Source organism: Tamandua tetradactyla, chromosome 2, assembly GCF_023851605.1.
Source record: "Tamandua tetradactyla isolate mTamTet1 chromosome 2, mTamTet1.pri, whole genome shotgun sequence".
NCBI lineage: Eukaryota > Metazoa > Chordata > Mammalia > Pilosa > Myrmecophagidae > Tamandua > Tamandua tetradactyla.
This window is the reverse complement of record NC_135328.1, coordinates 182589182-182609398: the sequence shown is the minus strand read 5'-3', so window position 1 is coordinate 182609398 and position 20217 is coordinate 182589182. Positions and strand designations below refer to the sequence as shown.

The window sequence follows — 20217 nt, the reverse complement described above, 5'->3', positions numbered from 1 at the left end:
CAAAAAAAATCAGAGAATACACAAACTCATAGAGACAGGAAGTAGAATACAGGCTACCAAGAACGGAGGGCAGGGGCAGTGTGGAGTTAATGCAAACTGAGTTGAGTTTCTGCTGGGGTGAAGGGCAAGTTTAGTACTGGATAGCAGTGAGGGTACTGCAACACTGTGAATGTGATTACTTCCACTGAATGTTATGCTTAGGAGTAAGTGGGATGGAATGAATTATGTTATATATATGTTTTTCACAATTTAAAAAAAAAAGAGAGAGAAACTAAAGCAATAAAGGCAATTAAATGCAATACATAGGACGGGCCACAATGGCTCAGCAGGCAGAGTTCTTGCCTGCCATGCCGGAGACTGGGGTTCAATTCCCAGTGCCCGCCCATGCAAAAAATAAATAAATAAATACATGCAATAGATAATACTGATGGGATATAAGAATGGAGGAGCTAAGGCTTGAAAGGACATTACTGAAACATAAAAATTAGAATATAAGCTTTATATCAATGTTAAATTTCTTGAACTTGATAACTGCACTTAAGGTAGTTATATAACTGAATATCCTTATTTATAGGAAGTCTACATAAAAATATGTGTCCAAGAAGTAGGATGCATGCACCTTGCTCTAAAATGTTGAGAAAGACAGACAGATAGATAAATGGAATAATATAATAAAGACAGCAAAATGGGTATCTTAGGGGATTGGGGTATGTTGGATTTCTCTGCATGGGATCTGCATTATTTTTACATCTGTCCTGTAAGTCTGAAATTATTTCAAAATAAAAAGTTAAAAAGAAAAAAAAACTACAATGACATCACTATATACATAACAGAATGGCTAAAATTAAAAAGACTGACCATACCAAATACTGGTGAAGATATGAGACAACTAGAACTCTCATCTACTACTGGTGGGAATGTAAAATGGTACATTTTAGCAGTTTCTTAAAAAGTAAAAAATAAAAAAAGGAGAGAGACATGTTTACTTTCTCTAAAATTCAAACAACCTAATTCAGCTTTGTTTGACATGGAACACAGAATAAGGGATAAAAACAGTCATTCCACTCTTTTGATATTTACCCAAGAAACCAAGACTTGTACACAAATATTCACAGCATATTTATCTGTAATAGCTAAAACTGGAAACAATTTAAATACCTATCAACAGGTGAATAAATTTAAAAATTGATACATATATATCCAATAGAATACAACTCAAAATTAAGGAGGAATGAACTATTGATATATGCAGCCACATTGATGAATCTTAAAATAATGATGCTGAATGAAAGAACTCAGACAAAAAGTATGCATACTCTACGATTTCAATTATATAAAATTCAGCAGAATACAAATACATAGTGACAGAAAAGCAGAGCAACAGACTCACCGGGATGCTCTCATGGGTATATACATTTGTCAAACTTATCAAATTGTACTATGTCCATTATAGCTCAATAAATTTGTCTTGAAAAAAAGAAAACTGAAAATACTTGCAACCTGATGTAGGCAAGGATTTCTCAGAACACAGAAAGAGCAAATCGCAGGAGAAAAACCTGATACACTACATGTTACTGAAATTAAAAACTTTTGCTCTAACAAAGAACTTGTATCCAGAATATTTCAAGAACTCTTATGACTCAAAAAAGGAAATAAATTACTCAGTTTAAAAACAGTCAAAAGATTTCAACAAAGACATCCATATGGCCAATAAACCCATAAAAAGATGCACAACAACGGTCATGGGGAAATGTAAATTAAAACCACAGAGAGACACTACTCTACACCTATTAGCATGTCTAAAATCAATTTAAAAAGCACAAATAATCCTCTTTGTGATTGGATCTAAGCCCTATAAGTTTCTTCTTTAAATCAACAGCAAAAAATAACTATATTTGTGCTATAAAAGCATGAATGATTATCCTATGTATATGGCTTCCAGTCCTGTATTCTCATTACACTACAGTGGCTTCCCCTTTTGGTTTTCTATTTCTTGAATTATCTAGACATACCTATAATATATAAAGGAGCACTATCTTTTTTTTGGGGGGGGGGGGGGCTGCATGGTCTGGGAATCAAACCCAGGTCTCCTGCATGAAAGACAGGCATTCTAACCACTGAACTACCTGCACACTCTCTTTTTATCAGCCTCTATTAATTCAAATAATCTTAACTTTCTATAACATCCACAGTTCGTATTTTTCTTTTACATAGCTATTATATACATATATGGGAAAGGACATTAACATACACGGGGGAAAAGGTGTTAACATAACTGTGAGGAAATGGGTTCCTATACTTAAAATCCCCACTCAGCCCATACCTTCAACAGAACACCTGTCAATAGTACCTAAGTAAACACTAGTATTTGGCAGAATAATCACTCTTGTTCCTTTTCTTCTGTTGTTTTTATGAGTCTCTTGAATTCTAGTAAGCACATACATAGTCATACATATCTGTTAAAGTGAACAGAACTGAGGCAGGAAGTCCTATTTCAAATTCACATTTCTAAGAGTACTCTGAACATTCTGAGATAAAGGTGGGAATTAATTCTCCATTCACTACTCACTCCCATGACTATAAAGGTCTGAATTCTAAAATTATCCTCTCTTGAAATTTCCTTTCCACCTAACACTGAACACATGCTGCTCTGTACCACATTCACTTTCTGTAGTGTTTTGCCTAGCTCACAATGATGCCCCTTCACACAGAGTTGTTCCCATTCCCAGGGCCCTCAAAGTCATATTTATGCTATTATCTGTACTAGCACAACAAAAACAAATTAAAGGATGTGAACCAGGATATTTGACTCAAGCTGATAACATGAATTATTTTCCCCAAGAATTTAGAATTAGGACTGAAACAGTTTTTTCTGATCTCCTGAACGAAGAAGTTATCAAGTTCAAAGATACGGAATGGCCATGTGCTAAAAAGGCAAAGAAAGCTAGTCTGTAGAAATCAATCAATTAAATTTATAGAAAAGTAATGGAGAGAATATCCTACCCAGGTTTCTAACAGCTTTTCATCAGTTCCTATCTCCATTCTCCCAAGAGACACATCTACCATTGGGTTCTGTAAAATATTCCACTGTTCCCCAAATAAATTAATTCCTTTTCTTTTTAGTTTGATAATATCCAGTGCTCGTTTCCTTTACTTGCAACCAAGCAAAGCCTGACTAAAATAGGCTCCCTAAATCAAATTGTATATAATTGCTTCTTTTTTTATTTCTCATAATTATTTTATATTGTGTGCACTATTGGTAGGCACAGGTTTTATATTAAACTTTTTGCCTTGCCCTATATTTAGTGATACTTTTCATTCTCTATTGCCTCTGATATAATTTTCCCCTCTCCCACATCTGAATTCATAAGAACTTACATTTCTCCATCACCTCTCTCTATAAAAAGACTGCTACTTTTTGGAACAAGATTTTTATTTCAATTTTAGCCAATGTATTCCAAATCAAATCACTGGTTTTCTGTCACTTTCTCCACAGCCTAATGCATTGATATCTTCCTTTTGCACTTTTTAAAATAGTAATCCTCAATTATGTGGAATATTTATGTGGCATCTCTCATTTACAAAAAAGCTTAAATTATGATAAATGTGGACAGCTGAGGAGCAGCAGGTTTAATAGTTACAAGCATAGCCTCTGGAGTTCTTTCTAAACTACGTATGAATCCCTCATTAACTGTGTGTCCTCGAGTTGCTTATTTCAGATCCTTCATCTGTGAAATGAAGATAATAATACAGTTGTTGAGGAACTTAATACATTTAAAGGGCTTAAATAATGCCTTTATTTAAGAACATAAATGCCTATAAAGTCAGTATACAGTCACAAAAGCAACTTTCATAATATGTCCTTAGGTCAATAAACAGTCAATGATATTTCACAATACCTGATTTTTAGAAATGGAGGCCTAGGGCATTATGACATCCTAGATCAAAAACTCAACTATATTTAGGATGATATGGAGCAGTACTGTCCAGGAGAACTTTCTGTAAGAATAGAAAGTTCCGGTTATCTGTGCTGTGCAACATGTGCCAATAGCCATGTGTCATGGACATTCATCTGGGGTACTAACACATGAGCTTCTCTGACACTAAAATACCCCTATCTTTCCTTAGAAAGACTACATCAATAATAAAAGGAACCAATAAGGGAGAAGGAGAGAAAAGAGTGGGGGCAGGGGGGGTAAAAATAGAAAAAGATAATAGGAAGAAGAGATCCTAAGTAAAGGTGGTAAACGTCACCAGAAATTACAATAAGTGCTTTCTGCTAGTCCAGCATCCCAGCCTACATACAAGGTAAATCACAGAATCAATCCTCTAATGTTGGGCAATTCTGAAATGCAGGAAGGGCTCCATTTTAACAAGCCTGAAGCATCACATTTATTCTGTTTTAACCAAACCAAATTATAAAACAGCCTATCACTACAATATGTGAAGTAAGTATCAATACATATAAGTATTTACTTATCTAATAAAATAATTTCTAGGAAAGGTTTTGCTTTTTCAGTGAAACTGTGCTCTTAATGAATCTGTACTTGAAAATACTAGTGAGGTATTTCTCACTATTCAAATACATCTTTTTCAAACTCAGGAACCAAAGAGACTCAGCTAAACTTAAGATGCAACTATATGACAGAAAACAGATACATCACCATCTGAACTCACACTTGCTATCCAAAATTTGGGAATTGAATAGATGTGGATGACCCAGTATCTCTCACTACCCAAACCCTTACTATCCAAACTCAGGGTATGAATGCAGTAGAGGTTCAGATGGCAAATACTATTTGTGAATTTTAATATAATTTTACATGTTTATAAATTTCAAGGGTTATTTAACAACGTGCAGGTATTTCACTAAAACCACAGTGACTTTGTAAATAGATCTGATAAAGCACCTTTTCATATCATATTTTTTAGCAGTATGCTGGAACAACTATGTTGATTAAGTTATTGTACCTCTGCTCCAAACCAACCCCCATACTCTGCTACGTGGTGATGAAGTAGGGACTCTACAAAGCACAACTCTGTCTTGGCAGTGGGCCTCTTCTTATAAGGCTAAATAAAGATGGACCACTAGGATGGAAGGGAAAGAGACTTACACCTTTCTATCTATTCTTTCAGCTTCCTAAGAGTGTTAACTCTGCCAATAGCTTCTTCATTCTGACAGAACCTTCCAGTAGCAGCCAGGCAGATCCATTTTGCAATTTTTTCTGACATTTGCAAAACTAGCTTCATCAAGACCTACTCAAAAGATAGAAGCACCAGCAGTCAAGCACCTCCTCATGACAGGTCTGGGTCTCAGGTGCATGGAGTCCTCCCCCAAGCTCAGACACCAACAACAGACATGCAGTACTTTCTCAAAGGTCTATGTTTCAGTTCCACAGGGCCATTCCTGTAAGTTTGTTTCCTTTGTTCCCAGTCCTAGGGATGGCAGGTACAAACTATATTGTCTGTCTCCATGAAACTTTCTAATTATATTTTCTGCCCTTTCTATTACTTAGCTAACAATTTTTTATCTCGTTAGCAAGTCTTTTTAATGAATTATCTCTGTTCAAATTGCCTCCCACAAAACCTGAGTGATACAAGGAAACAGTCACATTGCATAGAGTAGAAGGTTATAACTTGTCAAAATGCAATTCTACCTATACTACAAAGTTAAAGAAGACCAAAGTGTTGGTAAGAGCAATTTAGTTAAAATTAAAGAGTATCCCTTAGCTATCACCACAAAACCATTTGTAACTATTTTCTTTTTTGTAACCATTTTTTAAAGAAAATGTGGGGTGACTTTTCTAATGCACATGTAGGAGCTACTACCTCAAAATTATGTGATATGAAGATATTAACAATGGCTATCTGTCTTTCCAAATCTAAAATAGACATATATTTCTTTTTAACCACAAAAAAATATTTTTAAAATTATTTAATTTAAAAAATAATTCTAACCAGCACATTCAAATTAAACAAGGATCAAATACCATCTATAGAAAGCAAAACTTATTTACCCAAATATTTGGGAGAGAGGGGCAGTTTTAATTAATATACTAAACACCCCTTTCTACCCATCAAATTTACTAAATACTTCACATATTTTTCACTCCACTCCCTTCTTTCACTTATAGGTAAGTTGTTTGCTCCGCTTCCACTCTTACCTATCTACCTACAAACTCACATTTCCCATTCCCAACCACACATTCAATTCTTATTCATTGACTCATATGTTTCCTGGCTTGAGTCTGGCCACTTTCTAGATGTACAGGCAGTATATACAACAGAAGAACAGCACATGAGCAAGCTATACGTGTATTCTGTCAGTGTGTGCGAGTTACTTCAAGAGTTCTAGTTCTATTTCTGTTTGGGTAGTATAGCCGAGGAGACTGTTTCTGGTTTAGGGAGATTCTATGGAAAAGTAAACTAAAATTTATGTTTGTATAAGTAACCCAGTTTTACTCACCCAAAGCAGTCATTCTTTTCTTCCCTCCCTTACTTAGAAAAATAAAAGGAAGACAATGGTTTTCTATACATACTTTTGAGAATGGGAATTCTCTGCTTCAGAAATGGAGTACATGGAATAATACAGAAATAAACATATATATATATATATATATGGATACTAAATACTGGGACTCAAATTCTAAAGGACTTCTCAGAGTTGACTTAAATGCTAAATTTACAGTTATATCCATAAGAAATTTTGATTCTAGAATACTGTATACAAGAATTATAACACAGTGAGCAAATTATGAAATAATTCATGGTATCTCTTCTCTCTCATCATTCTTTTCAATAGATAGTTCAATAAATCTATCAAGCAAAAAAAAAAAAAATGAGGCATGTATTATTCCTAACTCAATGTCATACACAGGTTTAGGTTAAACCTAAACATAAATATTCAAATAAGAGGATATAAAAATCACAGCCAATGATGACTTTAAGATCTGTTTCTGTATATTTCACAATTAAAATATCTTTAAGGAAGTTCAATCAAATGGAAGATTTAAGTTGCAAAAATTCTCATGTGTTCTGTGTCCAACATGTTAAATATTAAAAAAAAAAAAAAGGTAAACTGGCTCCTCCCCTCATACTAAGCAGAAATCACTGTTAAGTCAAATTAGTCCTAGAGCAGTTTAGAAATGGAAAAAAGTAGACAATCTCAAAAAATAAAAGTAAAAAGTTCTTTTTTGAGCTATACGAATGTCCCTTGCTTACAGGGGGCAAAAAACCACCAAAGTGGAAAAACAAGCTATTTCCAATACAAGATGGAAGATGCATTCTTATGGAAAGAAATAACAAGGTGGCGAGGAGTGCAGCTTTTCTACTGAGGAAGAAGATAGCGAGCCTTGGTCTACTGAGAATTCAAGTTCTTAAATTCACTTCTCATGGCTCATTTTTCTATTGCAGAATTCTAGACAACCAGAATTTCTCTCAAATCTAAGTATTCCTGGATTGTGCATCATGGCTCTAGCAATTTTAAATTTCTCCTCTCTTTCCTTTTGTCCTCCAAAGCCAGGTAATTCCAACTCTATCACTTACTCTATTCCAGTCACACTGACTTCGAACATATAAGGCAGTCTCCTGCCTTGGCACCCCTGATTCTCTATGCCTGGAATGCTCATAGTCGATATATCCAATATATGGCCCATTCCATCACTACTTCAGGTCTTCAATCAAAGGTCATCTTTTCAGTGAAGCTTTCTCTAGTACCCTATCTAAAATAACACACACATCATATTTCCTACTCCCCTTCCCTATTTTATTTTTCTCCACAGCCCTCATTACTGTCTCTTTCTAATAGATACTTCTTACTTATCTTGTTTATTATTTGTCCCTCCACCAGAATGTGAGCTCCACGACTGTAAGATTTTTAATTGTTTTATTCACTGCTGTAGCCTCAGCATTCAGAACAGTGCCTGTCAACACACCAGGACCACAATATGTTGAATGAATGAATGAACAAATCATACAGCTGGCTGAAACACAACATGTAACTAGTAACTGCTAGCATCAATATTTTATATTCTAGTCTGAAATATTTCAAATAACAGATGAAGTTTAGATTATTTTTCAGAAAAGTTTGCTCTGTAGAACTTCAGCGATCCCCCAGGGATCACTATAAAGGCAGAACACAGAAGTCTAAACAAGCAGCAAAGTTTCACATTTATCTGATTTATTCACTGGACTTTACATAAGATTCAATTTGTAGAAAGGAGTTAGTAACTTCAAAAAATCTGAAACCAATGAGTTGTACACAACAATTTAGCTATCTTTTTACATTTTATTACTTTTACTGTAAATGAGGGTAATCTAGGGATTATGTTTATAACATTCTTTATAAAGAGGTTCAAAATAAGCATCTTTAGTCTTACTTAATAACTTGCTAGAAAAACAATCTAAATGAATGTTTTATATATTTTCTAATTAAGATGTATAGAAAACAGATTAGTAAAAAGGAAAAAAAAAGGAAAGACAATGAAGTATGAAATTATATTATTTTATGAACAAGAATGCATATACTGAGTGGAAATTATATAAAGATCCAAATTCCATTTCCATAAAAATTTCTGCAAGCAAAAATATCTCCCCACCCCACCCAATAGCACTGTGCTTGGTAAAAAAAAATCTACAATATTTTATTCTGAACCTACCTTGAAATTCATTGTAAAATGACTTAATCAGCATAAGTTTTAAAATGTTACATGTTCCAATAAAAAATAAAGAAAAGGACTCACCTTAATGAAGTTACAGATGGACAAGCCTGTCCATACAAACCCATCTGGCCACAAAAAGAATCTGAAAAGCAAAGAACAGTTAGTTATCAGATGTTCCAAAATAAATTAAATTAAAAATCACATTACAATTCTAATTAAAACACTCTGAAAACAGAAATACGAAGTTAAAAGAGATTCACCATTATCCCAATACATATTCACATGAACTGAAAATGCTACCAAGTGATAATAGGGACTACACTGTGGAAGACAGACATACCAGGAAACACAAGAAAAACAGGCACACTGTACCTATGACCTTCAAAAGGAGCTGAGACTTTATAAAATTTAACAAACGGCTATGCTCACTCAATAGAGAAGGAGTCCACGCTGTTAGCAGATTCCTATAGATTCCAAAAGTACCTAAAAGGATACTCCAGAGCTTGCAGGATCCCACCCACAAACAACTGCACAGTCCCCCCAATCCCTGCCAAACCTACTCTTCAATCAAAGCAGTATTACCTTTATCAGTTTCATATACTGGACTTCACTAATATTTCATCTGAAGAAACAGTAACATTGCTTTAAAAAAAAGCTAATAGCACTGGAACAGAAGAAAAAATTTTGACAAGACAGTTCTAGGTTCAAATTCTAGCTCTGACACTCAGATCCTGAAGAATTTATATTACCTCACTGAACGTCAATTTCTTCACTTGTAACTTGGGGATAATGTTACCTATATAACTTCACTTATTAATCAGGCATAAACTACAGATTCGTTGCTAAAACTGAATAAATTAATGAACAAATGTGAAAGTGTCTATTATTATTACTGGACATGACAGATAACAATATTTTCATTAAGCAAAGGATGGTCCACAAATGCCTATAAGTAACATAAATCAGAGGAGCTGCAATGGATATGAGTGTATATACATGCATGCACTTGCACGAGTGGAGACTGTGAAGAACTAAAGAGGGCATGTTTAGTCTGTAGGGATAAACTGCTATTCCCAGTTATAGCTAAATGTTACTATGCAGGAGTGAAAGCCTTGGATTACAAGAACTCCCAAATTTTCAAGAGGAGCCATAAACACAAAATTTCATTTGAAATCTCCTCATTTTTATTTTCTAAATGCTATGGAGGCCAAACAAAATACTGGGTTTTGTCCCAAGTTTATTATCTTTGATTTACAGGCTGAATGAATTCCCTGTATACCAACGAAGATAGAGATGGACAGACACTTCTATTTCTGCCAGTATAACCAACTGGCTGGTTTGATCAACCTCCCAATGAAAATAACTAAAATGCTGAATAAAATGTTTCTAAATTTTTATAAACAAATCAGTAACATGACAGAAAGTAACGTATAATCAGAGATCAAAGACTAAGTGAAAGAAGAAAACTAGACAGATATGCAGAGTACTGAAATCAGCTTTCTTTCACCTTCAGGGCATTCTGCCAAACACTATGAACTTGAGTTTGCAATTCCAAGGCTTCTTGGGGCCCAAGTACAAAAAACAAAGTACAGGCCTTACCCAAGAGAACTGCAAGGAAAAGTCTCTCTTAATCATGGCACTAAGTGCTGGCAAGAGGATAACATCAGTGCAGCAGTGTCTCCCCTGATATTTCACAAATACAAACTGACCACCAAGATTATAGTTCAAAAAACTTCATACCTAAATTTTAATTTATAGTACTCTTTGGATGGTAATGTCCCCTACCAAAGCTTGGCAGAAGCAAATGCAAACTCTCTCTAAGGGAATCCACCTTTGATCTAGGCCTAGAAGAATTCCCAAACTTAAGGTTCCAAAATAAATGAATTCACAATCAAAAATCACAAAATCCAGAAGGAAACAAACCAGTATAAGCAAGAGATACAGAAATATCAGATGGTAGAATCAAAACCACAAAGACTAGTGGATTTATTTCTAGAGATTGGAATTTCTAGACACCTTTCCCTACTTTGTAGAGAATGTATGGATGATTTTATCTACTTCTAGAGTTTCAATTATTTACATGCAGATGAATCTCAAAGCTATGGCTCTAGCCCAAATCAATCTCCTGATTCCCAAACATAAATATCTAGCATTCCCACCTGGAAATACTAAATTTGCCATGTCCAAAATTGAATTCACCATCTTTCCTTAATGCATTTCCTATCTATATAAAATGGCACCACTCTTTCATCTAAGAATGGCATTCACATTTCTGGCCTAATTCCTACCTCTTCCTTTTTTAAAGCAGAACATTTCTTTCCAATTTCTGGTTTCTATAAGGACTAACTTTTCTCGGAACAGTCCTGGCCTCTTAGCCACTCTTACCCAAAGAGGTGAGTTATTTGGTTAGGAGCAGGGATTAATCTAACAAAAGATGTAAGCACCAATGACTTAGTCTCTTTATCTTCACTCTCCATTCAGGACTCTACAAGGCAATGTTCTGGATGTGTCTACTCTGTTGACCCAAACATCCTCTTGGGGAGTTTGATCTATGGTCTGGATTGAGAGGACAGAGATGAGGGAGTATGGAGAATTAATCAGCCAATTTGCCTCTTGAACCTAAACCACATTACACTCTATCAGTTTTATAAAAAACAAAGGTAAGTCCTCCAGAAGTTAAAACCCAGAGTTACTATATGTCTCAGCAATTCCATTCCTAGGCACATATATATGTTTACAAAAACTTATACACAGGGGGTGCAAGGGTAGTTCAGTGGTAGAATTCTCGCCTGCCATGCTGGAGACCTGGGTTCAATTCCCGGCCCATGCATTTCCCAAACAAACAAGCAAGCAAACAAACAAAAAACCAAACAAACAACAAATTTCAACAAATGGTGCTGCAATAAGGGGATACTTACATAGAAGAAGAATGAAATGTGACCCCCACCATACAACATAAAAAAAAAATCTGTACAGAAATGTTGATAGCAACATTATCCATAATAGCCAAAAAAACAGAAATAACCCAAATGTCCTTCAATTGATGAATGGATAAACACAATGCAGTATATCCATACAAAGGAATATTATTCAGCCTTAAAAAAAAAGAATGAAGGGATGCTGTATGCTGCAACATGGATGAATCTTAAAAATATAATGCTAGAGACTTCCAGGAAGATGTGGAGAGGGGTGAACTGGGTTCACTACTGCTCTATGGGATAAGGTAGGGGACAATGACAGAAGGCCCGGGATTGCGGTCCTGGGGAGGTGAATGACCATGAGGGGGAGTGGGGAAGAGGTCTTCGAATTCTTGGGAAAGAGAGAAGCAGGGAGACTGGGACAGAGTAAGCAGCGTGGGTCAAAATGGCAGTGATCCTCACCAGGGACATATAGGAGCACCTGGGAAATGTGGATCGGAGGGAACTAACCTTCCTCCACTGTGGCCTACCCCAGATGCTGTCTGGGTGGCTTCGTGGCTGGCAGGGAGAACACAGGCAGACCCAACTATCCACAACGAAGAGCCAGGCCTCCTGGCACCTGGCCAAGTACCAGGAGAGGTCGGACCATCAGGCGCAGTGTATGGCAGATCTGCCAGGTGCTATAGGTCAGCTACTGCCCCCAAGCGCTGTTATCTGCTCACGCTGTTATCTGCTCACCCGTCCTGCTGCTACGGACCAAGAGCAGCCTCCGCCCCGGCCCCCACCGGCTTCCCAGCCAGCAGTTGCAAAGGGGGAAGAGCAGGACCAAGGGGAGGAAGTATCTCAGGAGTGCCACCTGCTAGTGAGAACTGGTAAATGCAGGCTGGCAAATTCACCCATCTAGGTTTTTTTTTTCTCTTTTTTCTTCTTTTTTTATATGTATTTTTCTGTATGTATTTTTATTAGTAGTATTATTTTTCTATCTTTATTTGTACATATTTTATATTTTTACTGATTGTTTTATGCTTTTTTTAAATTATTATTTTCTTTTCCAAGTTCATTACCAATATATCTTGGGGTGTATACTTCTGACTCTGGGGCCTTCTATAGTTGACGTGTGATTTCTTTTCTTTCATATTTTTATTACATTTTTTTTTATTTTGTTATTATTCTTTTCATTTTGGGGGAGAGTGGGTGCATGGGCCTGCAAATAAGCATGGGCCCCCTGCATGGCAGGCAGATGTTCTGCCACTGAAGTACCCATGTACCCCCACTTAGGCTTTAACAGACCCTCAGTAGAACTGTACCCTCTACATGAGATTCAGGTCTTTGTTTGGCAGGGAATTACTGACAAAATAAGTGCAAAAGGAAAACTTCAATGAAAAGCCAAGTAAATACAAAACTTTAGACAAGTGAAGGAAATCATTTTGCAAATTAACTTTACTAAGATATTCAAATGCCCCAAACACAACAGAAAATCACAAAGCATGTGAAGATCCAAACAGAAATGGCCAAGCCAAATGACCAAAACTCCAGAGGGGAAACAAAATATGGGACAACTACTCACGAATATTTATAAAGAAATAAAGGACACCACGAAGACACAAGGGGATAAAAAAGAATTTGAAAGATAAAATAGGAAAATCGCAGATCTCATACAGATGAAACAAACAACATAAAATATTAGAAACATACTAGACAAACACAACAGTAGATTCAGAAAAAGCAGAAGGGGGAGATGCAAGAATAGTTCAGTGGTAGAATTCTCACCTGCCATGCAGAAGACCTGGGTTCGATTCCCAGGCCATGCACTTCTCAAAAAACAAACAAACAAGCAAAACAAAAAAATTCAACAAATGGTGTTGCAATCAAGGGACACTCACATGGAAAAATAATGAAATGTGACCCTACTATACAGTATACAAAAATAAAAACAGCAGAAGGAAGAATAATTGAGTCAGAAAACAGACCAACTGAATTAGCAAAAAAGAACGGAAAGATGGAAAAACTGGAACTGGATCTTAGGGAAATGATGGACAACAAGAGGTACAAATATAACAATCACTGCTGTCCCAAGAAAAGAGAATAGTAAAGCACTGGGAATGTTAGATGAAGATATAATCAAGGAAAACTTCTCAACCCTAATAAAAGACATAAATACACAAATCAAAAAGGCCCAATGAATCGTAAATAGAATAAATCCAAATAGGCCTATTCTACGACAAATACTAATCAAACTGTCAAATGCTGAAAAAAAAACAGAAAATCCTGAAAGCAGCACGAGAAAAGTGATCAACTACACACAAGGGAACACATGTAAGACTGAGTTCAGACTACTCAACAGGAACCATGAAAGCAAGAAGTCAGTGGTATGATATATTTAAGATGTTGAGTGAGAAAGTCTTCCTGCCAAGAATTCTTTATCCATCCAAGTTGTCCTTCAAAATTGAGGGAGAGATTAAATCTTCAAGGACAGACCGAAAGAATTAGTCAACAAGAGAACTGCCCTACAAGAAATATTAAAGGAGTCCTGTCAGAAAATAAAACATAGAGGGAGGTCTGGAGGAGAGCACAGAATTGAAGGTTACATGTATACATATGCTCCAATATTGTGCAGCTAGAAAAAAGAACAAAGTCGTGATACATGCAACAATGTCAATGAATCTGTGGGACAATTGCTCAGGCAAAATAAACCAGAATTGAAGGGTGCCAGTAACAGTAATTTAAGAATGAAAAGTAAGAGAAGGAAAAGAACATGTAGATCTGAGAAATAAAAACTGAACGATAAGATGGTAGATTTAAGAACTGCTTTTACAGTAATAACTTTGAACATTAACAGACTAAACTCACCAATTAGAAGATACAGATCGGAAGAATTGATTAAAAAATGTAATCCACCTATATGCTGTTGACAAAAGACTCATCTTAGATGCAAGGACACAAACAGATTTAAAGTGAAAGGTGGAAAAGAATCTTCTAGTAAGCTGTAATCAAAAGAAAACAGGAATCAATACTAGTATCAGATAAAATAGACTTTAAATGTAAAGACGTCTTAAGCAACAAAGAAGGACACTACCTATTAATAAAAGGGACAATTCACCAAGAGGAAATAACAATCATAAATGTTTATGCTCCCAATCAAGGAGCTCCAAAGTACATGAGGCAAACACAGGCATAACTGAAGGGAGCTATAGATGTTTCAGCAATAATAGTGGGAGACTTCAATACACCACTCTTCACTACAGACAGAACAACCAGACAGAGGATAACAAAAAAACAGAGAATGTAAACAATTTGATAAATGAATTATACCTAAAAGACATATATAGATTGTTATGTCCCAAACACCAGGATATACATTCTTCTCTAGTGCTCAGGGAATGTTCTCCAGGATAGATCATATGCTGGGACACAATATGAATCTTTATAAATTTAATAAGACTGAAATTATCCAAAGCACTTTCTCTGACCACAACAGAAGGAAGCTGGAAATTAATAATCAGCAAAGAACCAGTGCTCTCACAAAGATATGGAGATTAAACTACTCACTCTTAAATAATCAGTGGGTCAAAGATGAAACTGCTAGAGAAATCAGTAAATATGGGGAGATGAATGATAACGAGAATACAACATATCAGAACGGGATGTGGCAAAGGCAGTGCTGAGAGGGAAATTTATTGTAATAAATACCTACATTAAAAAACCAGAAGGAGCAAAAATCGAGGACTTAACAGCTCACCTGGATAATTAAAAAAACAGCAAACTAACCCCAAAGCAAGCAGAAGAAAAGAAATAACAAAGATTAAAGCAGAAATAAGCAACCTGGAAAACAATAAAAAAACAAAAAAAAATCAACAAAGCCAAAAGTTGTTTATTTGAGAAGTCAGTAAAATCGATGGACCCCTAGCTAGACTAACAAAGAAAAGAGTATGCGATAACAAAATCAGAAATAAGAGGGAGGTTGTTACCATAGATCCTGAAGAAATTTTTTAAATCATAAGAGAATACTATGGGGCGGGCCGCGGTGGCTCAGCGGGCAAGAGTGCTTGCCTGCCGTGCCGGAGGACCCCGGTTCGATTCCCGGCCCCAGCCCATGTAAAAAAACAAACAAACAAAATATAATAAAACAAGAAAATGTTTAAAGATGTTTCCCTTTCTTCCTTCCTTCCTTCCTTTCATCCTTCCTTCCTTCTCTGTCTTTCCTTCCCTTCCTCCCTCTCTCTTAAAAAAAAAAAAAAAAAAAAAAAGAGAATACTATGAAAACTATATGCCAACAAATTAGACAAGTTAGATGACATGGACAAATTCCCAGAAACACATGAACTACCTATGATGACTCAAAAAGAAATAGGAAATCTCAACAAATCAATTACAAGTAAAGAGATTCAATCAAAAAGAAACAGGAGATCTCAAAAAACCAATTACAAGTAAAGAGACTCAGTCATCAAAAATCTTCCCACAAAGAAAAGCCCAGGGACAGACAGCTTCACAGGGGAATGTTATCAAACATTACAAAAAGAAATCACACCAATCCTGCTCAAACTCTTCCAAAAAACTGAGGAAAAAGGAATATTACCTAACTCATTTTATGAAGCAAACATCACTCTAATACAAAACCAGATAAAGACACTACAAAAAAGCAAAACTACAGACCAATATTTCTAATGAACACAGATGCCCTAATACATACTGGAGTACTCTGGGCAGATAATAAAAAAGTATTTGGGGGCGGGCCACGGTGGCTCAGCAGGTAAGAATGCTTGTCTGCCATGCCTGAGGACCCGGGTCCGATTCTCGGTGCCTGCCCATGCAAAAAAAAAAAAAAAAAAAAAAAAAAGTATTTGGAAAGTTCCCTTGGGGGACTGGGGAGAAAGGAGGAAATATTCAACTTCCCCATCTGGGGAAATCAGGATATTCTTGCAAGCAACGAGGACAACCAATTTAATAGGCTGAGCCTTCCATCTTGGGGTTCAAATCTATGAAACATTCCTGCAAAGAAGTAACTAAGTTTATTTATAATTATGCCTTTAAGAGTTACCCCCAGAGAACCCCTTTTGTTGCTCAGATGTGGCCTTTCTCTCTAAGCCAACTAGACAGATGAACTCACTGTCCTCCCCCCTACATGGGACATGATTCCCAGGGGGTAAATCTTCCTGGCAAGGTGTGACCTGACTCCCAGGATGAGCCAGGACCCGGCATCATGGGAATGAGAAAGCCTTCTTGATCAAAAGAGGGAAGAGAGAAGTGAACACAAAATAAAGTTTCAAGGGCTGAGAGTTTTCAAACAAAGTCAAGAGATTATCCTGGAGGTTTTTCTTACACATTATACAGACATCCCCTTTTTAGTTTATGGTGTATTAAGAGTGGTTAGAGTACCTGAATCTGCAGAGCTGTGTCCCAGTAGCCATGTTTCTTGAAGATGATTGTACAATGACATAGCTTTTGCAATGTGACTATGTGATTGTGAAAACCTTGTGCCTGACACTCCTTTTATCTACAGTATGGACAGATGAATAAAAAATATGGATAAAAATAAACAAATAATAGGGGGAACAAAGGTTAAAATAAATTGAGTAGATTGAAATATTAGTGGTCAATGAGAGGGAAGGGTAAGTGATATGGCATGTAAGAGTTTTTTCTTTTTTCTTTTTGTATCTTTTCCTGGAGTGATGGAAATGTTCAAAAAAATGATCATCTACAGAATGTATGTCAAGAATGTTTGTATGTTTGCTGCTTACAATAAAAATATTTTTTAAAAAAGGATAAAAAAACAAATTAAAAAGATAGGGAGGGATAAGGGGTAAAAAAAAATTGGTTAGAATGAAATACTAGTGGTCAATGAAAGGTAGGGGGTAAGGGGTATGGAATGTATAAGATTTTCTTTATTCTTTTTATTTCTTTTTCTGAAATGATTCAAATATCCTAAAAGTGATCATGGTGATGAATACACAACTATGTGATGCTTATGTGAACCACTAATTGAACACCATAAATGGATTGTATGTGTGTGAAAATTTCTCAATAAAAATATTTTTTTAAATTCTCAGCAAAATACTACCAATCGAATCCAACATTTTTAAAATGAATTTTTAAAAAGAATTAAGCATTATAATCAAGTGGGGTTTATTCATTCAACACAAGAAAATCAATCAACGTAATACAGCATATTGGAATGGAAAAACCACAAGATCATATCAATTGATGCACAAAAAGCATTTGACAAAATTTTTTCAAATGAGAATTTGACAAAATTCTCATTTTCAGAGAAAAACACTTCAAACAGTACAAATTGAAGGAAACCAAAACAGAGGGTAAAAGATGATAGTGTACATATTCTAGACCTTCACCTAGTATATGAGATCAAAGGTAGAGAGGTTTATGTTTAGAGTGATAGCATATGCGCTAGACCTACACCTAGTATATGAGATCAAAAGTAGAGAGGTTTTTGTCTAGAACCTAAATTTTCGGTAACATAATCTAAATCACCTCTCTTGATAGCTCATTTAGACAAACCAAACTCCTGGAGTCCAGAATGGAAATGAGGCCTTGTAATCCTGTTTAGCTTAATGTAATACCTGAATACCTCTTCGACTATGGTGGGCTGATAATTTAAAAGTACTGGTAGACTTTTGAGAGTGCAAATGCAAATACATAGCTATAGATATATATATATGGAACTATTAAACATTCCCATCTGGGAAACTCTGGGTACGCTCTCAATCATTGGGGACTCCCAAGAAAATAGACCAAGCCTTTGATTTTGAGGTTTGCCCTTATAAAACTTATTTCTGTAGGAGAGAAAATAAGACTACCCATAACGAGGCCTAAAAGTGGCTTCCAGGAAACCTCTTTTGGTGCTCAGATGTGACTTCTCTCTCTAAGCCCAACTCTACGAGGAAAATCTTTACCCTACATGCTATGTGGAATGACATTCAGGGACGAATATCTTCCTCACAACATGGGGCAGACTTTCGGGGATAAGCCTGGTCCTGGCATCATGGGACTGAGAACACCCTCCATACCAAAAGTAGAGAAAGAAGTGTTTTCAATAAAATAAGGCATCAGTAGCCAAGAGAGATCAAATGGAGTCAAAAGCCAATTCTGGAAGCTACTCTTATACAAGTTTCAGTTAGATAATGCAAATTGCCATGGTTTGCTAAACCCCAACCAACATCACTCCTGTTGACTATTAAGAACACCTATGGCTTGAACTGAGACTCTATAAAGGTTTCACACACTAGGTTTGCCTTTTTGGAACGTATTAATTCCCAGACAGTTCCTAAGCCAGATAAATCCTGAAACCCAGAAGGACCAGCCTCTCCAAGACTACTGATTGATTACATCCCCCATCCTTTAGTTTCAACACCCTTTGATTACATCCCCCATCCTTTAGTTTCAACACCCTTTGTCAACATGGAAAAGGCAGAACGGGCATTGTCTAAAGATTCCTATTGAATGGGGATCAGAGGAGAAGGTGGAGGTATAACAGAGAAAATGACTGCTGAATCACTAGGTTAATATTCCTTCCAGTGTTTTGGAGAAAAATCTGAGATGGTGGAATGGTAGTCCATAACAAATGCTGGTATCTGTTCTGTAACTACTTGTTGAAGTATGCTTTGAAAATTATTGCTTTTTCTTTCTTTGCTTTATAAATATGCTACATTTTACAATAAAAAACTTTACCAAAAAAAAAAGAAGGAACTCTAAAAAATAAAAAAATAAATACCATGCTAACTGAAAGAGGCCATTCATAAGAAATGTCCAGAATAGGCAAATTCATAGACAGAAGGTAGATAGTTGTTGCCAGGAGATGGGGGGTGGGGAGGAAGAAACAGGGAGTAACTGCTAATAGGTTTCTTTTTTGGAGTTGTGAAAATGTCTGGAATTAGACAATGGTGGCAGATGTACAACTTTGTGAATACACTAAGAACCACTAAATTGTACGCTTTAAAATGGTTAACTTTATGGTATGTGAATTATATTTAAATAAAAAATAATTTCTTAAAAAGGTAATATTTTGTTTCTTCATCTACTGGTCCTTCTGTTTTATTTCTCAGTCTGTTCAGAACTCAGGCTACAAAAAATAATCATACACATTGAGTCTCCCAAGTATCAACACCCTTAGCATCTCCTACTCATTACCATTTTCTGCCAATTCTAGCTCCTAAATATCTTTCTAAACTGCTCTAGAACCAATGTCTTAGTTCCAGTTTTCTATGTTTCTCATCTAGATTACTGCCCCTAAACCAGGTCTTCAACTCTAGGCCCACTGACTGAACAAACACCTACATGCCAATCTTGTACACCCTACCCAGACAAATGACCAAGCAACATGAAAATCTCACAGAAGGTTAAGGTTTCATGTATTAAGAAAATCTCAAAGTGTCATCTAAATTACAAACACATCCCTAGCGCTAGTTATATTTGAACAATTATATGAACTCATTATTCAATTAAAACTATAATTACATGGTTTAAGTTGGTGTCAATCATACCTTGTAGCATCTTCAAGTCCTTAGAAATCAAAATGCAACAAGAAAGTTTGTGTGGAACAACACAACCAAGCTAAGGAAACTAAAAGTCAGTCAGTCATTCACTAACAGGCAACTTCCAATACAAGCTATACACTGTATTTTACA

At 35.9% G+C, this 20217-nt stretch overlaps 1 protein-coding gene across 4 annotated transcripts in view; it reads right to left on the bottom strand.

The window, feature by feature from the left end:
* FOXJ3 (forkhead box J3) overlaps positions 1-20217 on the bottom strand; it is a 216204-nt gene that overhangs the window by 175093 nt on the left and 20894 nt on the right. For all 4 annotated transcript variants that reach the window (XM_077150035.1, XM_077150038.1, XM_077150037.1 and 1 more), the window contains exon 2: positions 8742-8802. In XM_077150035.1, the coding sequence (XP_077006150.1) occupies positions 8742-8785 (44 nt within the window). In that variant the 5' untranslated portion in view covers positions 8786-8802. The remainder of the gene's footprint in view (positions 1-8741; positions 8803-20217) is intronic.